The following is a 22,366-nucleotide window of genomic DNA, read 5'->3' as shown; positions in this document are numbered from 1 at the left end:
AAATAATTTTATATTAAATCTGTATTTATCTTACCCACTATGTACTATAAAGAGTGCATTGTATATAAGTAGTAGGAACAAATCCCTCTTGTGGCGAATGTGTTCTACGGACTCTCGTCCATCCGTCTCCTTGATCTTGTTCCATTATTAAAAGCTCCTCTCCTTCACTCATACCCATTGAACCTTCTGACGTAGCTAAATAATAAAAAAAAATATGAATACAATATCAAATAGGCATTTATTAATAAATTCATTCATGCGTGAAAATACCTTCAAATGGATATAAGGCTCTGCATGTTCCTAGCGGTTGTAATGGTTCTTCTGTATAAAATTCGTTTTCGTCAGATGCATCGGCTATGCCTGAATCTTCCGGCATTGCAATCGTGGCAGCTCCTGTTCCTAGGCTATTATGTGACGTTCCCAAACCAGATTCTGGACTTCCACCGGACCTGAACATCAATTATATAATAAAATATATATGAAACAAAATTACCAACTGATTAATAAGATATTCTTACCCATGATTTGCTTGCGCTGTGTTTGAAATTGAATTTTTACGAGCTGGCGCACTCACACTACTGTCGCTCGCTGATCTTGAGAGTGATTCTTCATTACTTCCAACTGAGTGCCTAAAAAAATATAATATTTAAATTTAGGTTAATTCAAAAATATGTTTTTAATCATATTAAGCATGCAAATGGGTTTTAGTATCTGTTTTCTATAGAAACATAAACATATTAATATTTAAAAACAATCGTTGGGAGCCGCAGACTCACTAATGCGTCATTTGTTATTTAAACGAGAGGACATTATTGAAAGGAGCAATATATGAAATATTTTGTTTCTTAAAATGAATTGTTTGTGCATTACTATTGGACAGATTAGGTGCGTGCGAGTGAGCATTGGTCAGGATAGAAAACACCTTATGAATAACTCCCTACAATGAATCCTTTTCTGAAGAAAAAATCCGAAGATTTAGCTTACATAAATGCACAAACAGTTCGTTTTATGGAACAAGGCATTTATTTAAATGCTTTGCTCTCTTAAAATAATTCCCTTTTATATCGCACCCTATAAACTTTAATATCAAGAGTTAACACTTGACTGATGGCTCGTTTTTTCGCCGCATGATGTGCAAAAACGGGCAGTTTCGCGAGAACTTTGCGCAACACAGATATAACAAAAAATATATGATAACTTTTGAATTAAAAAACAAAAAATTATCAAATGTTCTGATTTGTATCGGTACATGTGTTAAAATTATATTATCAGTAGTTTTTAATCTGTGGGTCGCATAAGATCAAAATTAAAATCATGGAATTTGTTTAATTTTGTTTACAAAAAAATTAAATATATTGAAACTCATTATAAATAAAATAAAATAAAAGAAAAAATGCTCGTTTTGTGATAAGCTGATAAGATAGTTTGTCAGATTTTAATCCAATTCTGCAGATCTTCAGCATCAAGGACTGTTTTTAAAATCGAAATCGATCTAATACGTCACAAATGTTTTTTGTTGCAGTAGGTGCATATTTAAAAAAAAAACTCAAAACAGAATTTTCTACTATACTCCCAAATAGCGTGTTATTGGAGGGCTACTATATAATGAAAAAATGCCATTTTTTAATCAGATATAATATTGCTATACTTCAAAATGAACCACATGTTGCTGTTCTGATTGAATTCATCGCATATTTCTAACGCAACTTATTCTTATGCGATGAAATCAATGATATAATCCGAAAAAATGGCATCAATGTATGTGGCAAGAAAAACTGATTGATTGACACGTTTGTTTACTCATTATTGACTATAGTAAAACCTCAACAAAACCATCAAGATAAACATTAAAAAAAACACTTTCTCTACAGGTAAATTTGCAACGTCTAAATGTTTAAAATGACATCTATTAGCACATTCTCAAATAATAAAACTGAACTTTTACCTATGCACACCGCCGTTGAGTTTAACACTAGATACGGAAACGTTAGCTGAATTTGCATTGCTACCCCCGTTCCCCACTAAGCCGGGTGAATTCTGAGCGGCTTCCAGCCAACTAGTATATCTTTCTAATTCAACCTTATATTTTTCTAATTTATGACTACTTTCGTTCAATTGACCTGGAAATAAAAAAAATTAACACTCTTAATTCGATCCTAAACACAATTTAAACATCATTCGTCGTACCTTCAACCGTCATTGGATCTCCTAGAGCAGGGTTCGCCTCGTAAACGCTTTTCATTTTCATTAAAGCGTCCATCGCGGCTTGTTCTTGAGTTACCTAATGAAAAAGAGATACTGGTTAGACTTTTACTGTTAATTAAATAAATGCAAAATGTTATAAAAAATATTAATAAACCTGTCGTTTTAACTCTGTGACTTTAGCGGCTAGCTTTTTTCGTCGTTGATTCGGTGGTAATTCTCCATAGTCCTCCTTAGCGTCCATGGATACATTATTCTGAAACGAACATCAGATTAATTACATTTTAATTTAATAAATTACAATGATGAGAGTGCATCATGCTGAATTGGTGTTTTAATTAATAAAAATACATGCTACTTTCTCAAATATGTAATAAACATATTTGAGAGCATTGATTGATAAAAAATGAACACATAGTGTCACATATTATCTAATATAATGATTTGAATACAACACACACAAACACTATGCAAACACACAAAGCATATAAGCGTAAATATATTTACCTTGAATGAATGACACGCTTCAATCAACTTCTAATTGGTCCGTATGATGTTTTATTAGCAAAGATAAGCAGCGTGGGAAAAATTAAAATGTAAAATGATAAGTAAAAAGCCATAACCAATATATATATATATATACAATTTATAGGTATATATATATGACGATGTTGATGATTATGAAAATACATGCTGGAATATAAATGGCAATAATATACATGTTATTCTTTCGCTAAGATCAGCACTATTGAGACCAATCACACACCCACACACGAGCGCACTCACACAAGCCTTCAAGCCGATTATAAACAAGGATTATTCGCTTCATTGTCAAAGGTATGAGGGTGTTCTTGATAAGCTTAATTCGATTCATAGTATTTTTTTATTGTAAATCGATGACATGCTGTTAGCGTGTTGAGTGGGTAGCTAAGTCACACATTACAACTACTTACATTTCACGTATTTTATTTTGGTAGAATTGCAGATATGAAGTTCATGAGCAAAATTCCGCCGAACCGTGCGAGAGAAAACAACGGTGATAGTGGAATATTTATATGTAGAAAAACGAGATAAAAAAAAAATACAATTAATAATTTATATAAGGTATCATTATGGAGGCAATTGTTAGAGAAAGATAACATTATCAGAGTTAAAGTGAATCACTGTTAATAATAATGTATTCATACAGCATACGGGTAATTTAAAATTAGTTCTGTGCATTGAAAATATACTGATAACATGCACAATACATAATAGAAATGTGCGCTGAAAGTTGTAATTTACCTAAATGGTATTTAAAACTAGTGTCGATATTGATTAACCCTTGAATTAATTGAACACACATATAACATCCATCTCATTTGATTAAACATACTCTAGTAGTACTTGACATCTTTCAATAATTTATAGATCTACATTTCACTACTTTAAAAAGCCATCGAAATAATGATTGCAACATATGTTAGTAACAAAAATCATCATGACCATATTTCTAAAACTCCACCGATACAGATTATTATAACATAAGCATGAACTTATACTTGTATCCTTTTACTTGCTCGAATGTGTGCAAATATTGTCCGTCACTATCACTGATTCTTGTAAAGCGCAATATTTGAACACAATCTCACTAGTGCGATGCCTCCAAAACGATATTCACCTTGTTCGAACTAAAAATGGTAAATAGTCCGACACGCTTTTTCATCTTTCCCCCGCTCATCGTTCCCTTGACAGTGTGCTGGTGCGACAAGTGATGCAGCGAGGGATCGGAGCCGCCGCGCGGACCGTCGATGGAATCGCCTCTCATACCGCTTCCGCCCGTTTTGCTCAGATCTTCGAACGGATAGTCGCCGTGCGGCAGGAATCCAGACTTGTACCGTTCGATCACTAATTGCGCATCCTGCAAGACACACACTTTAGAAACTTCACTCGTGAAATAACTCAAAATACAAAAGCACTATTTACTTCTTTCTCGTTGATGAGATCGCCGGCGCGCACTACGCCGTCTATACACTTTGATATGATAGGAAAAACTTTTCTTTCTATTTCAGCCGAGTTGTGTATGAAGTGTTTGATATTTCTTATTCTTTTTTCGTCTAATTCCTGACATAAAAAAATATTTATATATAAATAAAATACAATTAAACATAACAAAGAGTAAATTATTTATTACCTGTAACTGTCTAAAAACGTCTGGTAATAATAGATTAAAATGCGACCTTTGAAGGTCGTTTGTTTTCTGCAACTGATTAGCATAATCCTTTTTAGCCTCTTCACATTGCTGTGACTTCATTGCCATATTTATACGTTGTTTCTCTACCTGAAACGGCAAGTATTAAATATGAGTTGAGTCATAAATAAACGAATAATCAAATATACGCAAAAACATACTTCTGCTCTACTAAGATTATAGTCCGCTTCAACCTTCTGATAGTTGTCCAAGGCTCTTTCCGCTTCTCTGAATGCCTTTTCATAATTTCGACGCGCTCGCTCTAAAGAATCTTTTTGTGTCTGAAGATTTTGTGATAGTTTAGCACCTTCGTTTAATTGTTTCTATAAAAAAAAATTACGTGAATTATTACATATTTAATCTAATAAATACATCATATAAAGAATATATATAAATACCTTTCGTTCATCTTTGAGCTCCTTAGTTAATAATGTGATATCTCTTATAACGTTACCGGATAGATTTTCAGCTACAACTTCATGCTGACCAGCGAGATCATTAATTTCATCCATCATTATTCTGAACGCCTTACATGAAGTATATCTAAAATAAATAAATAATACATGATGTCATTATCAAATAATAAAAAATAACACTTCAAGGTTGATATTATTATTCAGTACAAATGAATATGAGCATGCTTACTGATAATCATCTTCTTCCTTTTTCTTCGGTTGATAACCCTTAACCAGTTTTCTAAGCTTTCCGGCATATTCAATTTCTATCTGACACCTGTCCTTCATGAAATGTCCGAATTTCTCTAAGAAGTCTATTCCTTTCTGCGAGTGAATTGACAAATTGTCGTATTGATCCTGAAACAAGAAAAAAAATACGATAAAAATCGAGAGTTACGAATTCAACAGACATGGTGTTAAAAACAATGTCAAACGAAAGCAAAAGTGTTTCTCCTTCAATTTCACCGCCCACATTACACGATCAGCATCAAAAGCGAATAAAACGAAGTGACGTCGCGAATTTTAATGACCAAATAAATTCACCTTCCACAACTCCGATTGTTTGACAATTTCAACTCTTCGCGAATAAAGCCACCATTTACGATTATGTTTATGTAGTATAATAAAACCAGTAATAATCTTGTGTGGGATTCATTTCCGCCTGCGGAAGATAATGCATTTTCCTATCCACATCAGTTTGTATGAATCAACGAGTTATGAATAAACAATTATTATACACGTATTAGAACGTCATAAAGAATATTTAGCATTCTTTTTTGCGAATTCTTGGGAAAAAAAGGAAAGTTTCCTACTGGGCTGCTTTTTTGTTTAACTCAGATGACTGGATTACCAACATTTTATCAAAAGAATATTGGTACTTGAACCTTGATTTAGGCCAGCGTTTCACAAACTATGTTCCGTCAAAAATGATCAAAATTACTAAGAACCTGAAATAGTATTAAATGCTGCAACGTGTACTACTTGGCGAGTTACTTTTCTTACAAGTACTGACCTTATTGTTTTCCATATTACTATTTTAAATATCTATGATTGGAATAGAAAACTAATAAAATAAAGTGTTTAACCCTTTATGTGCAGAAATAAATTTCACAAAAAGTCAGGAAATGTGTCAATTATCAACTAAGAAAAAAAGTTAAAGATATAATTGTGATTTTTTTATATGTTTATAGTCATTCTCTGCTGCGTCTTTATTCACCTTCAGAATTGAATTTAAAAAAGTAGAAAGTGATAAAATGAGGGAAAAAAAATATATAAATGTTTTTGACAATCATTTAATAAAGTATATAGAAATTATAAAGAAACCCAGATAAAACCAGGAAAATAGTGCAACAATTTTCTTGGTTTTATCTGTAAAAATACAAATACAAATAAAAAAATAAAAATAAATTATTAGAAATATTTTTTTTTGTATGTACATGTAATACGATTTTTATAGTGTGGGAAAATCCGCATCTCGCACTTGAGAACCCTGCATGATTTATCCACATCTCTAGTAAACTAAACTTCACTGGCATTTCCAAAAGATACACACTAAAAAATCTATGTTTCACAGAATTAAAATTGCTGGAGCATGTTTTTGGGGAAGTTACCGTATTACATTTAATGGCGAAGCTCGTACAATTATTAGAAAGACACTAATCAAGCCTTGTGTGAAAGACATTGTATCATGCATTTTGAAGGAGCAGGCTGGTAAAGAAATAGATGTATTACAATCTAATAATGTAATTTAATGATGTATTACGATCTAAAATGTACAAAAAAACCACAACAGTCGACTTTATATTAAGATCGCATGCCACGCAAAGAGTGATCTGATATTAACGATTTAATTTATTTGTGAAGATTGTGATTAGATAATTCCCAACACTGTAAAATCTGCCATAGAAAGAGTTTCAGACGATTGTATGGATTTTGGTAATATACATAATTCGGATGAGTTGAAATGATATATTAAATGCATATGTTCTAAATAAAACAAATATCAACCAACTGTCGGCATTATCGTGCGTTGTTTAAATAAAAACAACGACAATGACTCAAATTTAATTTAAATCATAAACAGTAAATATTTAATTAATGTAATGAAAATGGTATAATAATAAGCATTGCAAATTTAAACAATAAGAGTAGTATAAACTAACTTATACATATTTATTCATGCTTTAAATATGACTGCACTATTAGATCCTTAAAATATACATATCTTTTACAAAAAACATATACAGGTGTGACAAAATAATTGGACCACTCCAATATTTCACATATTTTAATATTTTGCAAGCAACTAATGTAGGCGATGATTTTTAACAAAATATGTAGTCAAAACTTTTTTTTTCTACTCTTTCTAAACTAGCACACATATCATAATTGGTAATTTGTGGATTAATTCGATAGTATTTAATATGAATTATTAATTTTTTGGTGTAAAACAGTGATTTTTATAAAATGGCTCAAACAAAAATATTTCTGTCGAAGTGAAAATTTCTATTTCTTTAATTGATAAAGAAACGCATAATTATCGAAAAAGAGAAATACAAGGAAGCATGTATAAAAAAAGAAAATATCCACCTTCAGGGATGTTAGGTATATTATTAACGGCAAGGGTGCAGGTCCCCGTTATTTTGCTCGAAGAACGATGAATCAAGATTTTTAGAAAAACGTTTTAGCTGGATATTTTTACCCATATTTTACTAAGAAAAAACATTAAAAACGATAACCTTATGCAAATTATTTATGCAAGCTGTTACACAACAAAATCAATAAAAAAAAATACTTAGCAAGCAAAAATAAACAATTTTACCTTGGCCAGGTAATTCACCTGATTTAAATCCAGTAGAAAATTGTTTAGCAGTATTCAAATACAAAATTAGATATTAAAAAAAACATTGAAAACGTTTGACTAAGCGATCCAAAAATAAATAGACTATAATAGCGAATATAGAGTATATCTAGAAGACTACCATAAGTAATGAAGGGGAAAGGAGGTGTCACTAGATAATACTTTTTTATTTTTAAAATTACATAAAAGTATGTAGAATCTATAAAAAAATGAAAAATAATATTTGGTCAAATTATTTTGTCACACATAAACAGAATTTTAAACATTATTACATATCACAATAATTTTACTTTTAATGGTTCTGAGATTTGATTGCCTAGAAAATATCTAAATAAATAATCCAGTACAGCTTACTTGTTTTAAATATTATTATATATTGCTAATTCGGTTAGTTTTCCGTTGATTTATGAATGGGTATAATAATGGCCATCGATAAAACTATTATTGTGTGATTAGTTAATGATACATGATTGCTTATCATGAAATTTGATTTTAAAATTTCGTGGAATCCATTGGTATTCGGAACATACACTGCCGAAATTAACATTATTATTTGAAATGTAGTCAAAAATGTGTGTAATAAAAATATTATTAATTTAGTTACAATGAGGATGTAAGCAACTTTTAGATAATTTACTTATTAATACGATATTTCTGAATATTTTTATAAAAAGCGCGATTTAATTGCCTAAAAAATATCTGAAAAATAATTTAGCACAGCTCAAATTTATAAATAATATTCGCGTAATTTTTGACTGAATTTTATGATCCATGATATAATTTTTTTCTGACTCATTATGAAACAGGTTAAAAAAATATAAAATACTTATATAACACAAACATTGAAACATGAATTGTCGGCGATGAATGTTCCTATTATTTATATCTAAGAGGTGAAAACAGTAAATTATAAACAAATTCTTCATCAGTGATGCTATTACGTTGGAATAATAATTTATAAACTGAATTACGTTTCTTCTATGATCTCTGTAACATTATTATTAGCTTAGGCTTAGATATATTCCACCCTATCCCTCTTGCGCTCGATATGTAATAATAAAAATGTACATTTATACGTATATAAATATAAAATAAACGGATAAAGTGACCCCTGCGAGAAGAACATCACCGGGTGATTCACACTACGATTACGTCATCCTTTCATCCCTTATACTCCAGACGCCTTGCGACGCAAGCTCAATAACCGTCTGGCTCTCGCTAGATATATTCCACATACAAAATATATATTATAGCATACAAAATAATAAAAACGTGCAATTATTATCACTGACGCACGACGACAATAAAAGCACCTTGTTTCGTAAACGAACAAAAATAAAAAGCATACAAACATCGTTTCCATCGAAGCTCACGTGTAAACACGGTGAGTCATACATACCCCCTAATTTTGCCCCCGTGAGCCCCAAGGGGTGCTTCGTGAGGCGTAGTGGAGTGAGGGTGCAAGAAAAACGGTATGAAAGTCGATTGTTATCGCTGATATTTCCACTGACTAGGTGGCTCATCAATATGCGGAAGATAATAAAAGAAAGTGGCCGAGCCGGTGCGCTGTGTGAATTCGAAGCGCGGTGAAAATTCGCGAGCGCCTATGAAATATCACGTGTCAGGGCCGGCTCAGGTGCATACGACGCCCTCTCATTATCAAATTCGACTTTCGTACATACAATGCTTTCGAGCCCACGCCGACAACGCTTAACTTGAGTTATGTGTTCGATTACGTTCGAGCGAGAGCCTCGCAATTTGTGTACCTTACAGCAAGTGTAGATTTATATGGAAGCGTTTAATGGCGCTTGAACTGCATCTTCGAGTTATATGCAAGTCTTAAATATATATATATATATATATATATATATATATATATATATATATATATATATATATATATATATATATATATATATATATATATATATATATATATATAAAAATATCTAGCTCACAATAAGTCAGTCACACTCGCGTTAGTAGTGCGTTGCAAACTTGTGTGCATTACATAGTTTATACTAGCAATAATCATTGGGCATGAGAAGATAGGGAAACCGCAAAATATATCAAATTAATTGTATAAAAATAATTTGTAAAATTAATTAATTGCTATCAAAATATCCATGACTAAATATAAGACATGTTTTTCCTTTAAATAAATTCGTTGAAAGACACTACTCAATATATACATATAACAATAAAACAGGATCTGGAAAATAATTCAAAAATCAAGGCGACCACACGCATTTCAAGCGAAGTAAAAAATGATGTCATCATATGCGTGCATTCTTATTTTTCATTAATAAATATATAGAACATTTGGAATTATAGATAACGACATCGTATGTAAATCGACGTCTGATAAGACGCTGAATTATTTATTATAAGGATTCCCTGCGTTATATAACTGCTGGTATAAACTAGGAAAATGTAATGGTAACAATAATTTTCAATAATTTTAATGTCGATAGTTGAAATTTGTATGAGCCTATAATTTATTGAAATTGTATCGTTTCTTAGTATAGTTTTTTTAATTAAATTAAAAAAATATTTATTAAATAAAGTCAATATTTTTATGCTATTTATGATTAATACATTGCAATAACAACGAAATAAATATGCTATTTTCTATGATTTCTTTACTATATATGCTAAAAATAGATCAAATAGACATCTAGCAGATGTGTCAAAATTAAAATAATATCAAACAAAGATAAATAAAAGCAACCAAGAGGTCAGCTATGATCGCGTTATTTGTCATTACTTAATATAATGGTATCTGGTTGTTTCCATGACGCCTCTGGTTGCTATCTCGATTATTTTCTATTTTGGTTTAATAAAACATACTCGTACAAATAAGTACATTAGAGTTGGCAGTGATTTTGGAACGCCCCCTATAAATACGACACTTGGTAACAAATGGAATCCTCCAAAGATTCAAATTAATCACTTGAATATTGTATTCATATAATTTTTTGCCACAACACATACTATACAAAAAACGTATATTACAAAGTCTATCTAAGTTTAAATTATTATAAAATAATATATTCACCTATTACATTATATTGACCACTCACTAGTCACGAGTAGATTGCAATACCGACAATACCGGTATTGGGATAAAAATCGACATTCAATATCAGTATTACAAAAAAAACGTTAGAACCGATTTTTTCAAATCCGAACATTTTTGTTGTTGAAAATTATCTCCATGGCTTAGAACTAAGAAAACAGTAGAATAAAATAATGCTCATAATATGGGATTAACCTAAGTAGTGGTATCGGTACAGGATATCAAAGTAAAATATACGCAGTATTTACATATTTTTATTTTATTATATATTATGAGTAAAAATAAATAAGTATACGAAAGATAAATCTTTCGAAAACAAACATTATTGAGATATCAAAGATAAATATTGAATGTGCAATTAATAAAATAATAACATATAAATAAATAACGTTTCAATAACATAAACATTACAATCATCAATTACATAAATCTGTTTTTAGAATAAAATATGTCGCATTTGAAATAAACATATTTATGATTTTCTACACACTCCTTTATCATAAGATGCTTTCGGATAATCGTAACTGACTAAAAATAATGAGTAATCAGGACGTAATTTCAACTTTTTCAGAGGGGGAGGGGCAAAAGTTGGACAAACTGTTCGTTTTTTTAATATTTATATTTCATGAAGATTCATTTTTTAATTAATGACATGCATTTTTCTGGCCAAATTCAAAGGTAAGTCTCTGTAATCAGAGACGGTTTAATATGAAATTTAAAAATACTAATAAATCCACGTCAAAAGCAATAAAATCGTGCCGTCACAGTGAAAACGCTCGGATTTCTAGCGTTCCAAATAAGATTTTATATAAATATTATGACTTACAATAAGTGGGAATCGAATGAAGCATATCTAAACCGAACTTTGACCAATAGGAGAGCACAAAAAACAATTATTCCTTCTCAGAAGTCAAAAATTCACGTCAAAAGCAATAAAATCGTGATGGCGCCGTTGCAGCGGTAAAGCTCGATATGATTTTACTGAAATTACATATTTTAAAAAATATTTTCGGGATAGACTCGAGACTCCTTTTTAAAGATTTTCTTTGAGGTATAACCTGAGAATTTATGGTTTAGAATCAGGGAATCATTACAGCATTTTTTTAATATTTCATTAGGATTCATAGTATTTAATTAAATGACATGCATTTTTCTGGCCAAATCAATGTTAGATTAAAAATTATGTTTTTCTATACGTACTTATTATTCCAAAAAATGAAAGATTTAACGCCAGTATTATGAAAAATCTTTTTTCCGACAATATAATAAATGAATGAAAATGAAAAAAATAAATGGGACAAAAAGGTTTTTGTATACAGTTGTTTTAATGATTTTTATTATTACTCGTAGACAAGCGTACAAAGTATTTTTAGAAGTACCTGAATATAAGGAAGATTGTTTAAAAGCTTCTTATTATTTGAACCACGAAATATGCATAAACAATAAAAAGTCGAAATTTCACTTTGTTAATTATACTACGTCCAATAATATAATCATTAGATTTTTTCGCAAAACTCGCAAGCATATATCAACATTCAACAATATATCACAGCATAAACTAAGCAATAAAGCATTCAGTTCAACTTTAAAGGAATGGACGTACATCAGATTTGTCGATTAAACAACATTTAAAGATACTAAACACACTATGAAAATTAGGTATAGTTGTAATGTAATAAAAAATCAATTCATAATCAAACAAAAACATATATAACAGAATCGTAGTAAAACTTGAAAGGGATAATGATAAAATTAAAATATTATATATATACATATATTAACAATAATTGCCGGGGTATTCGAATGTTTGGGGTTTGCTAATCACTAAGCATGGTAAAACATGCAAGCTTTACTCGGATTATTTTTTCGTGTTTTTTTATTTATTATCAAATTATTAAAATTTTAATCGTAATGTCAATACCGTGGAATACCGGTATTGACTGTTTTGTCTCTCGGTGTACCGGTATTATTGCAATCCCTAGTCACGAGTCAGTAAAATACATCAGCCACAATCACCGCTGCGGTGTGCGACAAAGAAAATATTATATAGCAGACGATTTCTGGCAAAAAATAGAGCGATCGCGTCGTACGTGCAACTGGTGGCAACTACTCTTCAGTTATTCGCATAATCCACGATGAAAAACATTGAATTCCATCATCACTTAGCACACGTCAAGCATTAGAATTGGTCACGGAAAATCACAAGAATGAAAATTCCTTATCTAATCCGACAAGTCGTAAGATGCAGTTCATGATAGATAAGAAAACAAATGGCGTGCTAAAACAACGTATTATGCAAATCCGACAAACGCTGCCAAAAAAAATCCACACCAACAACAAATCAAACCACTCTCGGCCACTGTCCATTTCTAAAGGAGAAAATCTGTCACCAGCGACTAACGTACGCCAAGTGAAATCGGCAATTAACATTAATAACACCACCCGAGGAGGAGATATACGTTATTAATGCTACTTTTTTCAGCTCAAACGAGTTCTGAAGCTGATTTGACAACATCTGCTCGAAGAGTCATCGTCCTTTTTATGTAATTCTTATTTTTTTCAGCTACGTACACACAATCACACGTGGGCAGAGCGAATTGCCTCTGATTGAGGTCTCTCCATAGTACATTATCATGCGAATTCTCCGTTTCCGCGTGTCGAGGGCGTGTTTCAATATCGGCGCCGTCGAAAATTGCGCTTGATGATTCCCAGTCGTGTCAATTTGGGTACACGTGATAGATGTTAATTGGGAAGACGGCCGATGATGCTATTCAAGAATCCGAAGCGCTCTTCGGCCGAGACCTTGCGTTTTCGGAAGCGCATAGTACTATAAAGATTGTACGGCGGTTTCAAAACGTGCCATTAATTAGCATAACTCGGCGGCTGCAGTCGAGTGAAAGGAGAAGTCCAGTGCGTTACGGTCGAAGGACTCGGCGCTGTGGACCGCCCGATAGGCGAAGAAGCGCGACATCTAAAGACTGTATTTATCGAGAAATATAGATTCAATCTACTTCGCAGTCGCAAAACTCCCTCTTTCTTCGTTGCATAATGTGCATTCATGCGTCTCTAACGGCCTTGATTTCATGCAGATGTTTGTTTAATTTGCAATTTCCCGTCGAAGTAATCGCAATAATGGGTTCTTGATTAATTAATATTCGCAATCACAGTTTTAGGTATGTTTACGTTTCTCGTTCGATAAATGAATTTTCTAATCTAATATTTAAAAGATCGACGGGTAGGGAATATGGCCTGAGATTCAGGCTTATCTATCCCACGTTTATGTTAAAGAAAGCGTTGTTCCATCTCGATTTACTTCTAAATTGACGGATACTACAAAGTGCGCTTCGATTTATTTTTATAAATAAAATCAGTATTTGTTCGTCCATATATAAAGCCTCACAAATAATAAACGCCACCAAAACGCGCGAATAGATTTGTCAAGTTCTTGGCAAATGCTCTCACAACACTAAGCATTTCAAAGATAATACATTGGTATTCTGGAAGGTATCAAAAATTAGATACCAACTGTCAGGACTCTCGCAGAAGACTTAGACGTTTCATGAAAACTGGAAATAATAAAGCAGAAAAAGTGAAAAAATGGGTACCGCACGAACTGGCCGAAAAGCAAAAATATCAATGTTTTGAAGTTCTACATCCACCGTTTTACATTATGGGCCTGATGAAACAATTTGTCAAAGCTTTGCCAAAAGAATGATTGTTTTAATTATCTCTGTGAACAATTCCCTAGTTTATCAGATGCAAAGTTAAAAAAATATATTTTTCATTAAGGATGAAAATTTTGAAACAAAAATGAAAAAAATTGAGAAAGATGCGTGATAAGCATTTAAAATTGTTGCAACCAGCTTTCTTGGAAATAAAAAGAAGAGGCAAACTACATGTATATTGTTGAATATTAGTTGAAAAAATTCAAAATCTTGGGCTGTAACATAAGTTTAAAAGTACATTTCCTCCATTCACATCTCAACTACTTTCATGAAAATGTGAGTACAGTGAGCTAGGAGCAAGGTGAAAGATTTCACCAGGACATTAAGATAATGGAAATGCGATATCAAGAAAGATGGAATATGAACATCATCGCGGACTTTTGCTGGATGTTGAAAAAGGATGACTGATTTACGAAATGAAAAGCGGAAAAAGTAGTTTTGATGGAAAGAGAAAGCGTTGCTATAAAGACTATTTAGTTTTCATATTTTCTGGTATATATTAAATCGCAACATTAAAGCGCAAATATATTTTTTTAATCTTTTTGTGAAAAAACCTTAAATGACATTTTTAGAATTAGCACTAAAAATTGCATAAAAATAAGCAAAAGCTGTTTCGCAGGCCGGTGTAATCAGAAGAGCAAAAAAGGTCCGAAATTGAGTTTGCACCGGAAAATACTTATCGTGGTATTTTTGGGGGAATTATTCATTGAAAGTTTATTTAACCAGGTGAGGCTATTTCAGATAATTCAAAATCTAGGGAAGAAGCCGTGCGTATGTTAATAAACAAACTTGCTGCGATATTGATCGATGATAATGAGAGACTAAATAATTCACCAATTACTGTTGCAAAATTATTTTGCCTCATCCTCCATATTCCCTGACCTTTCTTCTACAGATTATCACATTTTTAAACTTGTCTTTTCGAAATACGAAATTAAATAATCAGTGATATTATAAATGCATTTGAAGACTTAAAGATTTCTATAAAAGGATTCATTCATTGTTAAATCGTTAGTAAAATACTATATATGTAATAAATGGACCACATTTTGATTAATAAAACTGTAAAAAATAAAGCATTTATTTTCACTTCATACGAAACAATATATTTTTTTATTGCAATGTATGCCAAACTCTGTATTGTGCTACGGTTACAAATACACATCCACATTTTTTATATTTTATTAATATAATATGCAAATAAATCGCATTGCGCAGCCAATTGAACTACAAGTTGTGAAAACATCTAATAAAATATCAGCATTTTCTTCAACGAAAATATTGGTAGGTTATTATCACAAATGTACGAACCGTGCGGTCATTTAATTAACTCTTCGGTTGTCGAAATCCGATAAATCAGTTTTTGCTACTTTGACGAGAAGTACTGAAGAAAGAATCAGAAACATTTTTAGCAGGCTGTAGAGGAAACTCTCTAGAGGAAAATAACTTTTTTCCAAACATATATTTTTTATTATGTTACACATCGTATTTTATATAGTAATCAAAAAAGCCTCGGAAACTAAAGGGTTAAAGAGTGTTTAGCTCCTGTGTCGTATCTGAAAATATACTATGCTCTGGTTTAACGAGCGTTTCATAATCACATAATGAAAGCGGGAATATATAATCATAATTTCAATACTCGACACAATAGCTGATAGAAAAACGTCAGTTTCAAAAGCTTAATAAATCCAAGGTCTATAACGTAAATTTGTAGCTCAACGACGCGTAAAGTATAATTTAAGTTGGAAATATGAAACAAATCAAAAACAAACGGTTGCCCCCAGGAATCCGGATAAACAAACAAACGACAGCATCGCCACGACGTATTTCAATTCACAATCACAACTGCTCGCACGGATTTACGATCAAAACAGCACGCACTCCATTAAATACGACCAGCGTGCACGTACGAATTAATGAAAATCAACAGGTCGCTAAAAAGAAAACGCGATAAAAAAGTGAAATCTATTCACGTTTGCGACACCCTTTCCAAACGAGTGTCGAGATCGCGCATTCGCGGATCGGCGGGGATGGATAGAAAAAACTCGATCAAACGCCTGATCAAAATCCGAGAAGGCGATAGTTTCGTTTTTTTTCATCTCCTGCCATCTGCTGCATTTCGGCGTCGTCGGAGGCTGTGTAAAGTATTCGGGCAGTGGGTGCGAACTCGCGTGGGCGTTCTGCGAGCCTCTGAGTCAGCGGCCAAGGTCAGGGGCGAGGACCTCGGAACTCAAAATTGCCCGGGTTCGGCGGGCGTCAACGGACAAATCATTCGATCGTTTGGAGAGGATCTGGAAGAGCTCTCCTGGCGGTGAGAGGCGACGACAACGAAAGTGAAACGGACACACTTTAGCATTTGAACTTGACTTTCGGTCAGTTTCGGCCCGAACCGGTCGGTGCGGTTCCGCGGACAGGCCGCTTTTTGCCCGAGTTCGCTCCGGTGTATGTGTGTGTATGTGCGCATTGCATTTCCTTTTTGTGGTCGCTTAGGTTCTTTGTCGGGGCAGAGGACGACGACTTCGTCCGTCGCAGGAAAACTGACTTAAAAATCTAATGACTTTCGATTTACCTCGACGTCAAGATTTTCATAATGCAAAAGGGTCACTGAAAATCAAATTCTTGATTAAATTTCCTTGACAATACAATGAAATCACAAGACGATAGAAATTACAAATCAAACACCTACATAAAACTAATAATATCAGACGTGGGAAGTGGTATTTAAAAAATACATATATATGTAATAATAATTTAAGATAAAATCAATAACAAAATTGTTTCTTCCATAATGCGCATCTGTTAATTTTAAGTCCAAATATCCTTAAAAAGAAATTTTGCATTACACTTGCAGGAAAAAAATGTTGTAAATCCACAAGTATTATATGAAAAGCATATACTATGAAAAAATACAACAATCGCACGATTTATTCACTTTTCCCCATCGATGTATTTTTATAAAAATACTCTTATTATATTAATATTATCATGCTCGTGGAAAAGACTCTTATAAAGCTCATAATTAAAAGTGAGTAATTTCCATAGAAATACTACCTATATATTTTTTAAATCTATCTAATCGTTTATGAGGATTGTGAATAATAAACTATAATTCAAATTAACGAAATTGACAGCCAACAAAACACATTGCGTCAGAGCTAACGCGTTCTGCAGTTTCTCAATAACTATATTTTTAGTTACATTTAACCTTAGGCTTGTTTATCAACATGTTTGATGTAGTCTTTGGATATTCTGTAGTGTTTAATATATTTACAGAGATTTAATAGTGTTTATTTATAATCCACGCGAAATATCATGCCATGTAATGGTTAATTGTGTGTTGTTTGGTAAACGTTGCGGTTTGCGGCCGCTACTCTCGAGTTATTGTATTAATTTCGCACTTGATCGACATTTAAAATAAACTGCCGTGAACTTGTCGACATAATATAAATTTACATTTAAGCCTGGGTACAAAATAAAGCGTGATCAAGCAAAACAAGGCTTGCCAAAGACGTAATAAAATCAATTTCTTCATGATTTTACATAAACCGAATAAAATATTTTGTCGACGTTTATCATTTTTCGTGTAAAGCACAATATATGTTTATTGAAAAAACTGTCATCGTGAGCACGTATCGCAACATCCGATATACATATGTAAATAGAACGAAGGAAAAAAATCGAAAACGACGATTTTTATCTCATGTAACGACAGTTCAATACACGATAACGATTTCTACGATTCTTCTGCAATAGCGTTCATTGTCACATTGTACACGTCGCGATCGAACAATTCGTCGCACTCTCTATTTATTTATAAACTAGCATCATACCTGTTGAAAAATTCACGGAAAGTACATCAAAATAGCGCTGTATTTATATATTCTAATAATACATAATAATAATAAAGTTCGCTCAATCTGCATATTTTTTGTCATCTTTTACTTTGTAGCCAGCTATCAGTAAGCAATAGTAATTAATGTTCTGTATTTTTATAAAATCAGCGTGTTTTTGTAAGATATAGATTTACTATCCATATACGTATAATTAATTTATTTAATATTTTACACATACAACAGCGTGCACAAAAACAGACCAATTATTAAAAACATTAGTATCGAAGATAAATCGGATTTCTCGGAATTTTTAATCACTAATTTAGGGGTATGACTATATTGTTTTTATTAGATTACCTACCTAATTGTGGCTAAAATATTTGTAAAAAAATATAATGCCAAATCGTCCACAATTACGTTTGAATAAAAATCGTTACATTTGTTAATATATTCGTCAATTATGTTATCGACAACACAAAATTCAGTCGATCGGTTATAACTAATTATCAGTTCGGATACATTTAAAAAAAATAACTACCATTAGTGAAAATCAAGTGATACTACGTGACAGGCATAATGCCACCGTGGATTTTACCAGCAAGAATTTGCAAAATATTTAACAAAGAAATAAGCGTGGACAATCTTTTTATATGGCTTAGGAAAAAGGTTGTATGCAGTCGTAAACCTGCTAAAAAACCGTTATTGACCAAAGAATTGCGTCTAAACACGCATGGAATGTGTCAATCGACACAAAGCTAGACTGTTTTGTCAGATGGAATGCATTACGTTATTCATCAAAATGGTGAAAGATAAAGCGAAAAATGTCTTGATGTAACTGTGTGAAATCCAAAGGGGTGCGTTTCATGTTTCATATTAGAAGCAATAAAATCGTGTCGTCGCGTCGCAGCCACGCCGCCGACACGATTTTATTGCTTTTGACGTGAATTTTCGCCTTCTGAGATGTGATAATTGTTTTTGCGTTCTCCTATTGACCAAAATTTGGTTTGAATATACTTTGATCAGCCCTCTTATATTAGAAGTCCATAGTAATATCGGTAATGATAGCTATCATATTTTTAAAACATAGTATAATATCGAAATGCAGACAAACTATGGAGCAATATGTGAGATGCGGCGTCTGTCTACTTATTCTTCCGCTTATTTTCCCCTGAGAGGTGAGTTGGGTTAGTTTGTATTTTGGACTTGACGTAATAAAAGTTCTAAAACTATAATTAGTTTCAGGTTAGGCTTGGGTTTGAACAGCAAATGGACGTTTCGCAACTGTCAACTTGAGTTTCATAGACATTTTAGAGCAGCATATAAGCGCCTATCAGTTAAATTATATTTTCGCTAGTAGAAATATATTTGGACTAAACTAGTGAAAATATAACATTGCCAAAAAATACACATTCACTGTAACATTTATACATCGGATGTAAATAAATAATGATAAGTATGTAAATATATATATTACTACTTATTTAAAAGTTGAAACTATCACTTGCCAGATAATTTATATTTTCAATGGTAAAAATATATATCTACTGGTGAAAATGTATTCCGATATGATTTTACTGAAATGACATTTAAAAAAATATTTTCGGGATAGATTCGAGACTATTATTTCTAGATTTTTTTTAGGAATAACCACATGAAACTGAATGTATTGTTTATTTTGCTGCAATAAATCCAGTTGTCAAATTACTGATAATACAATCTATAAAAACATTAATTTTTTATAATTCAGTTGGTGCTATTGTTTATTTCTTTGCTTCTTCCTTAGGTATTCGATCTGAAAATTCAGATCAAATACCTAAATTGACTGCTACTAATTTCTAATCCTCTCATGTCTTAACATTTTTTACCATTCAAGTCAACACAAATTTGAACACAAACGGAGCCGCGTCAAAAAGTGGGTGGTTTTGAAGGCAATGTTCCGCTCATTTTATTTCATGTATGTATAAAAAGGCTGAAGGAACTTATACCTAAAATACATCAGTACATACATCACAAACAACTGTATTTTAGTTCAAATTCGTTATTTAAGGTCGGTTTTTACTTTTTTATACATATGTATATTCTTGCTATGAATTTTTCAAGAGTCAGGTCCCTCAATGAGAACTCTCGGCAGGCCTGACTGGCACTGGAATAGTTTTTAATTAAACCGATCGAATATCTTTGGGCAATAATTAAAAAAAAAATTGATTGCACATCTCAAGAGCAAATAAACTGTAGAAGTGATTGAAAGAGTTATGCCACGACGAATAAATTTTACCGTTTTATCATTTATTTGTTTAATATAGTTTTTTGTGCTTGAAAAATATAACATATCTTGAAATATGATGAAGTTGATGCGATTTTTTTGAACAAAAATTGAGTGTTCCTCGCGGATCTGGGGTGTTTCTTAAATCAATAATTCAGAGTGTAATGTAAGGGTTAAAAGGTGATCGCGCCGGACCGAAGCGGAAATTGTCGTGCATAATTTTGACAATCGAGATGACTAAAGTGTGACGAAACGGAATGCTCGTCCGAAAGAATGACGCATGTGAAAATTCCTACGAGTATCACCTATAGCCAGACGCGAAGACAATGCGATTCTCGTTTAATAACTGCATAGTAATCATCGAGGTGTGCGTACACACCTGACGTGTCCACGATGCGGACATGCGATTCCACTATGCCCAATGATAAGAAAGTAGCGAGCAGTGTAACAACGCAAGCAAATCCGTTATACAGATAGATATACGCAAGTCCGTGCGTATAACGTATAACTAACCGAATATTTTAAACGTTTTCTAACGGTACGAAATGTACGCCGCCACTAATCGAATGGTTTCTACGCATACACGAGAAGAATTTGCACAAACTACAAGTTCCTGTGTTGTTTGTTCTTAAGGGGCACTTCGCTCAACTGCGTTTTACAACAATGACTAACAAAACGAGCGCCTCGATAGCGTATTGTGCCGATTGCTGCAACAATGCACGAGATTCAAGTGCTCAATTCTGCAAAACAATTTGAAGCCGCGAGATGAAGTTAACGAGTGCATCAATCACGACACTGCATTGCAGTGTGTCGACACTTGACTAATCATTTGCATGAGTCAGAGTGTAATGATATCATTTGTCGAAAATTTAAACCGACATTATGAAACGCATCATGGTTTTGTGCGAATAAGAAAGTGGGAAAGAAAAATGAACAGGTAAACTGCTACACAATCGACGGAATGAGATGCGAAGACACCGATGTAGGCGTGTTACATAAAATAACTATTTAATAACTGCTCATGTAACAAATAATATTACTAACGTATTTCTTTGGGAATTTTTTTTTTGCAAACGCAATCAGAGAGCGCTTTTATAATAAATTATATAACTTGATTAAGGAAAAATACGAAAGTAGTAAGAAATAAAATTTAAGATCTGCGCAGTTTATCGATATTCTCCAGAACAAAAAAATATTGAACAGAATGTGCTTGGTTATAAATTTATCATCGTTTAACAACGACGATAATCGAGTGCTATTTACAATCGTGACGCATCACATGCGTCACAAGAATAATTTAAAATATTGTATGTATTGGATAGCGATTCATTCATAAGAAAAAGTTTCTCTGTAGAATGGATGCACCTAAACGTCAGTTTATGGTTTGTTTATCAACAAATGCAGAGTACCCATCCGATTCACATCGACGATGACGATTACCAGCGATCCGGATCCTTTTCATTAGCATAAATGTTCGAAGCAGGTTGTACGGTGGCAATTGGGTATTGGAAAGTTATTTATCAACTCTTCATTAGTAAATAGTATACTTTTACTGGACGGTGATTCAAATCGGAAGTACGTAGGTGGCGCGTTATTTTCAGAAGCGGAAGATTATTCATGGATCTTTATTGATTCTGGGATTTTTAACAACTCAAAATCTAGGGAATTGTTTTACAGAAATAATGCAGAGAATGCGGAACGCAGCGTTGGCATTCAACC

The 22,366-nt window shown here is 32.5% G+C and overlaps 1 protein-coding gene across 3 annotated transcripts in view; it reads right to left on the bottom strand.

The window, feature by feature from the left end:
* Cip4 (formin-binding protein 1-like Cip4) overlaps nt 1–22,366 on the bottom strand; it is a 37,912-nt gene that overhangs the window by 1,721 nt on the left and 13,825 nt on the right. The window contains exons 2-13 of one of the 3 annotated variants that reach the window (XM_088184223.1): nt 5,078–5,244; nt 4,831–4,975; nt 4,594–4,755; nt 4,376–4,522; nt 4,168–4,305; nt 3,863–4,102; nt 2,360–2,458; nt 2,188–2,281; nt 1,946–2,120; nt 519–629; nt 271–449; nt 35–195 (exon numbers count right to left, since the gene is read on the bottom strand). In XM_088184223.1, coding sequence (XP_088040349.1) covers nt 38–195; nt 271–449; nt 519–629; nt 1,946–2,120; nt 2,188–2,281; nt 2,360–2,458; nt 3,863–4,102; nt 4,168–4,305; nt 4,376–4,522; nt 4,594–4,755; nt 4,831–4,975; nt 5,078–5,244 — 1,815 coding nt within the window. In that variant the 3' untranslated portion in view covers nt 35–37. Of the gene's footprint in view, nt 1–34; nt 196–270; nt 450–518; nt 630–1,945; nt 2,121–2,187; nt 2,282–2,359; nt 2,459–3,004; nt 3,148–3,862; nt 4,103–4,167; nt 4,306–4,375; nt 4,523–4,593; nt 4,756–4,830; nt 4,976–5,077; nt 5,245–22,366 lie in introns of those variants that run through there. The other 2 variants (XM_088184224.1, XM_088184225.1) reach the window with 2 other exon arrangements.

Source organism: Plectrocnemia conspersa, unplaced genomic scaffold (genome assembly GCF_051122295.1).
Source record: "Plectrocnemia conspersa isolate PC_06_02 unplaced genomic scaffold, ASM5112229v1 ptg000004l, whole genome shotgun sequence".
In the NCBI taxonomy this organism is placed as follows: Eukaryota; Metazoa; Arthropoda; class Insecta; order Trichoptera; family Polycentropodidae; genus Plectrocnemia; species Plectrocnemia conspersa.
The sequence above is the reverse complement of the archived record's forward strand: the minus strand, read 5'-3'. Positions and strand labels throughout refer to the sequence as shown.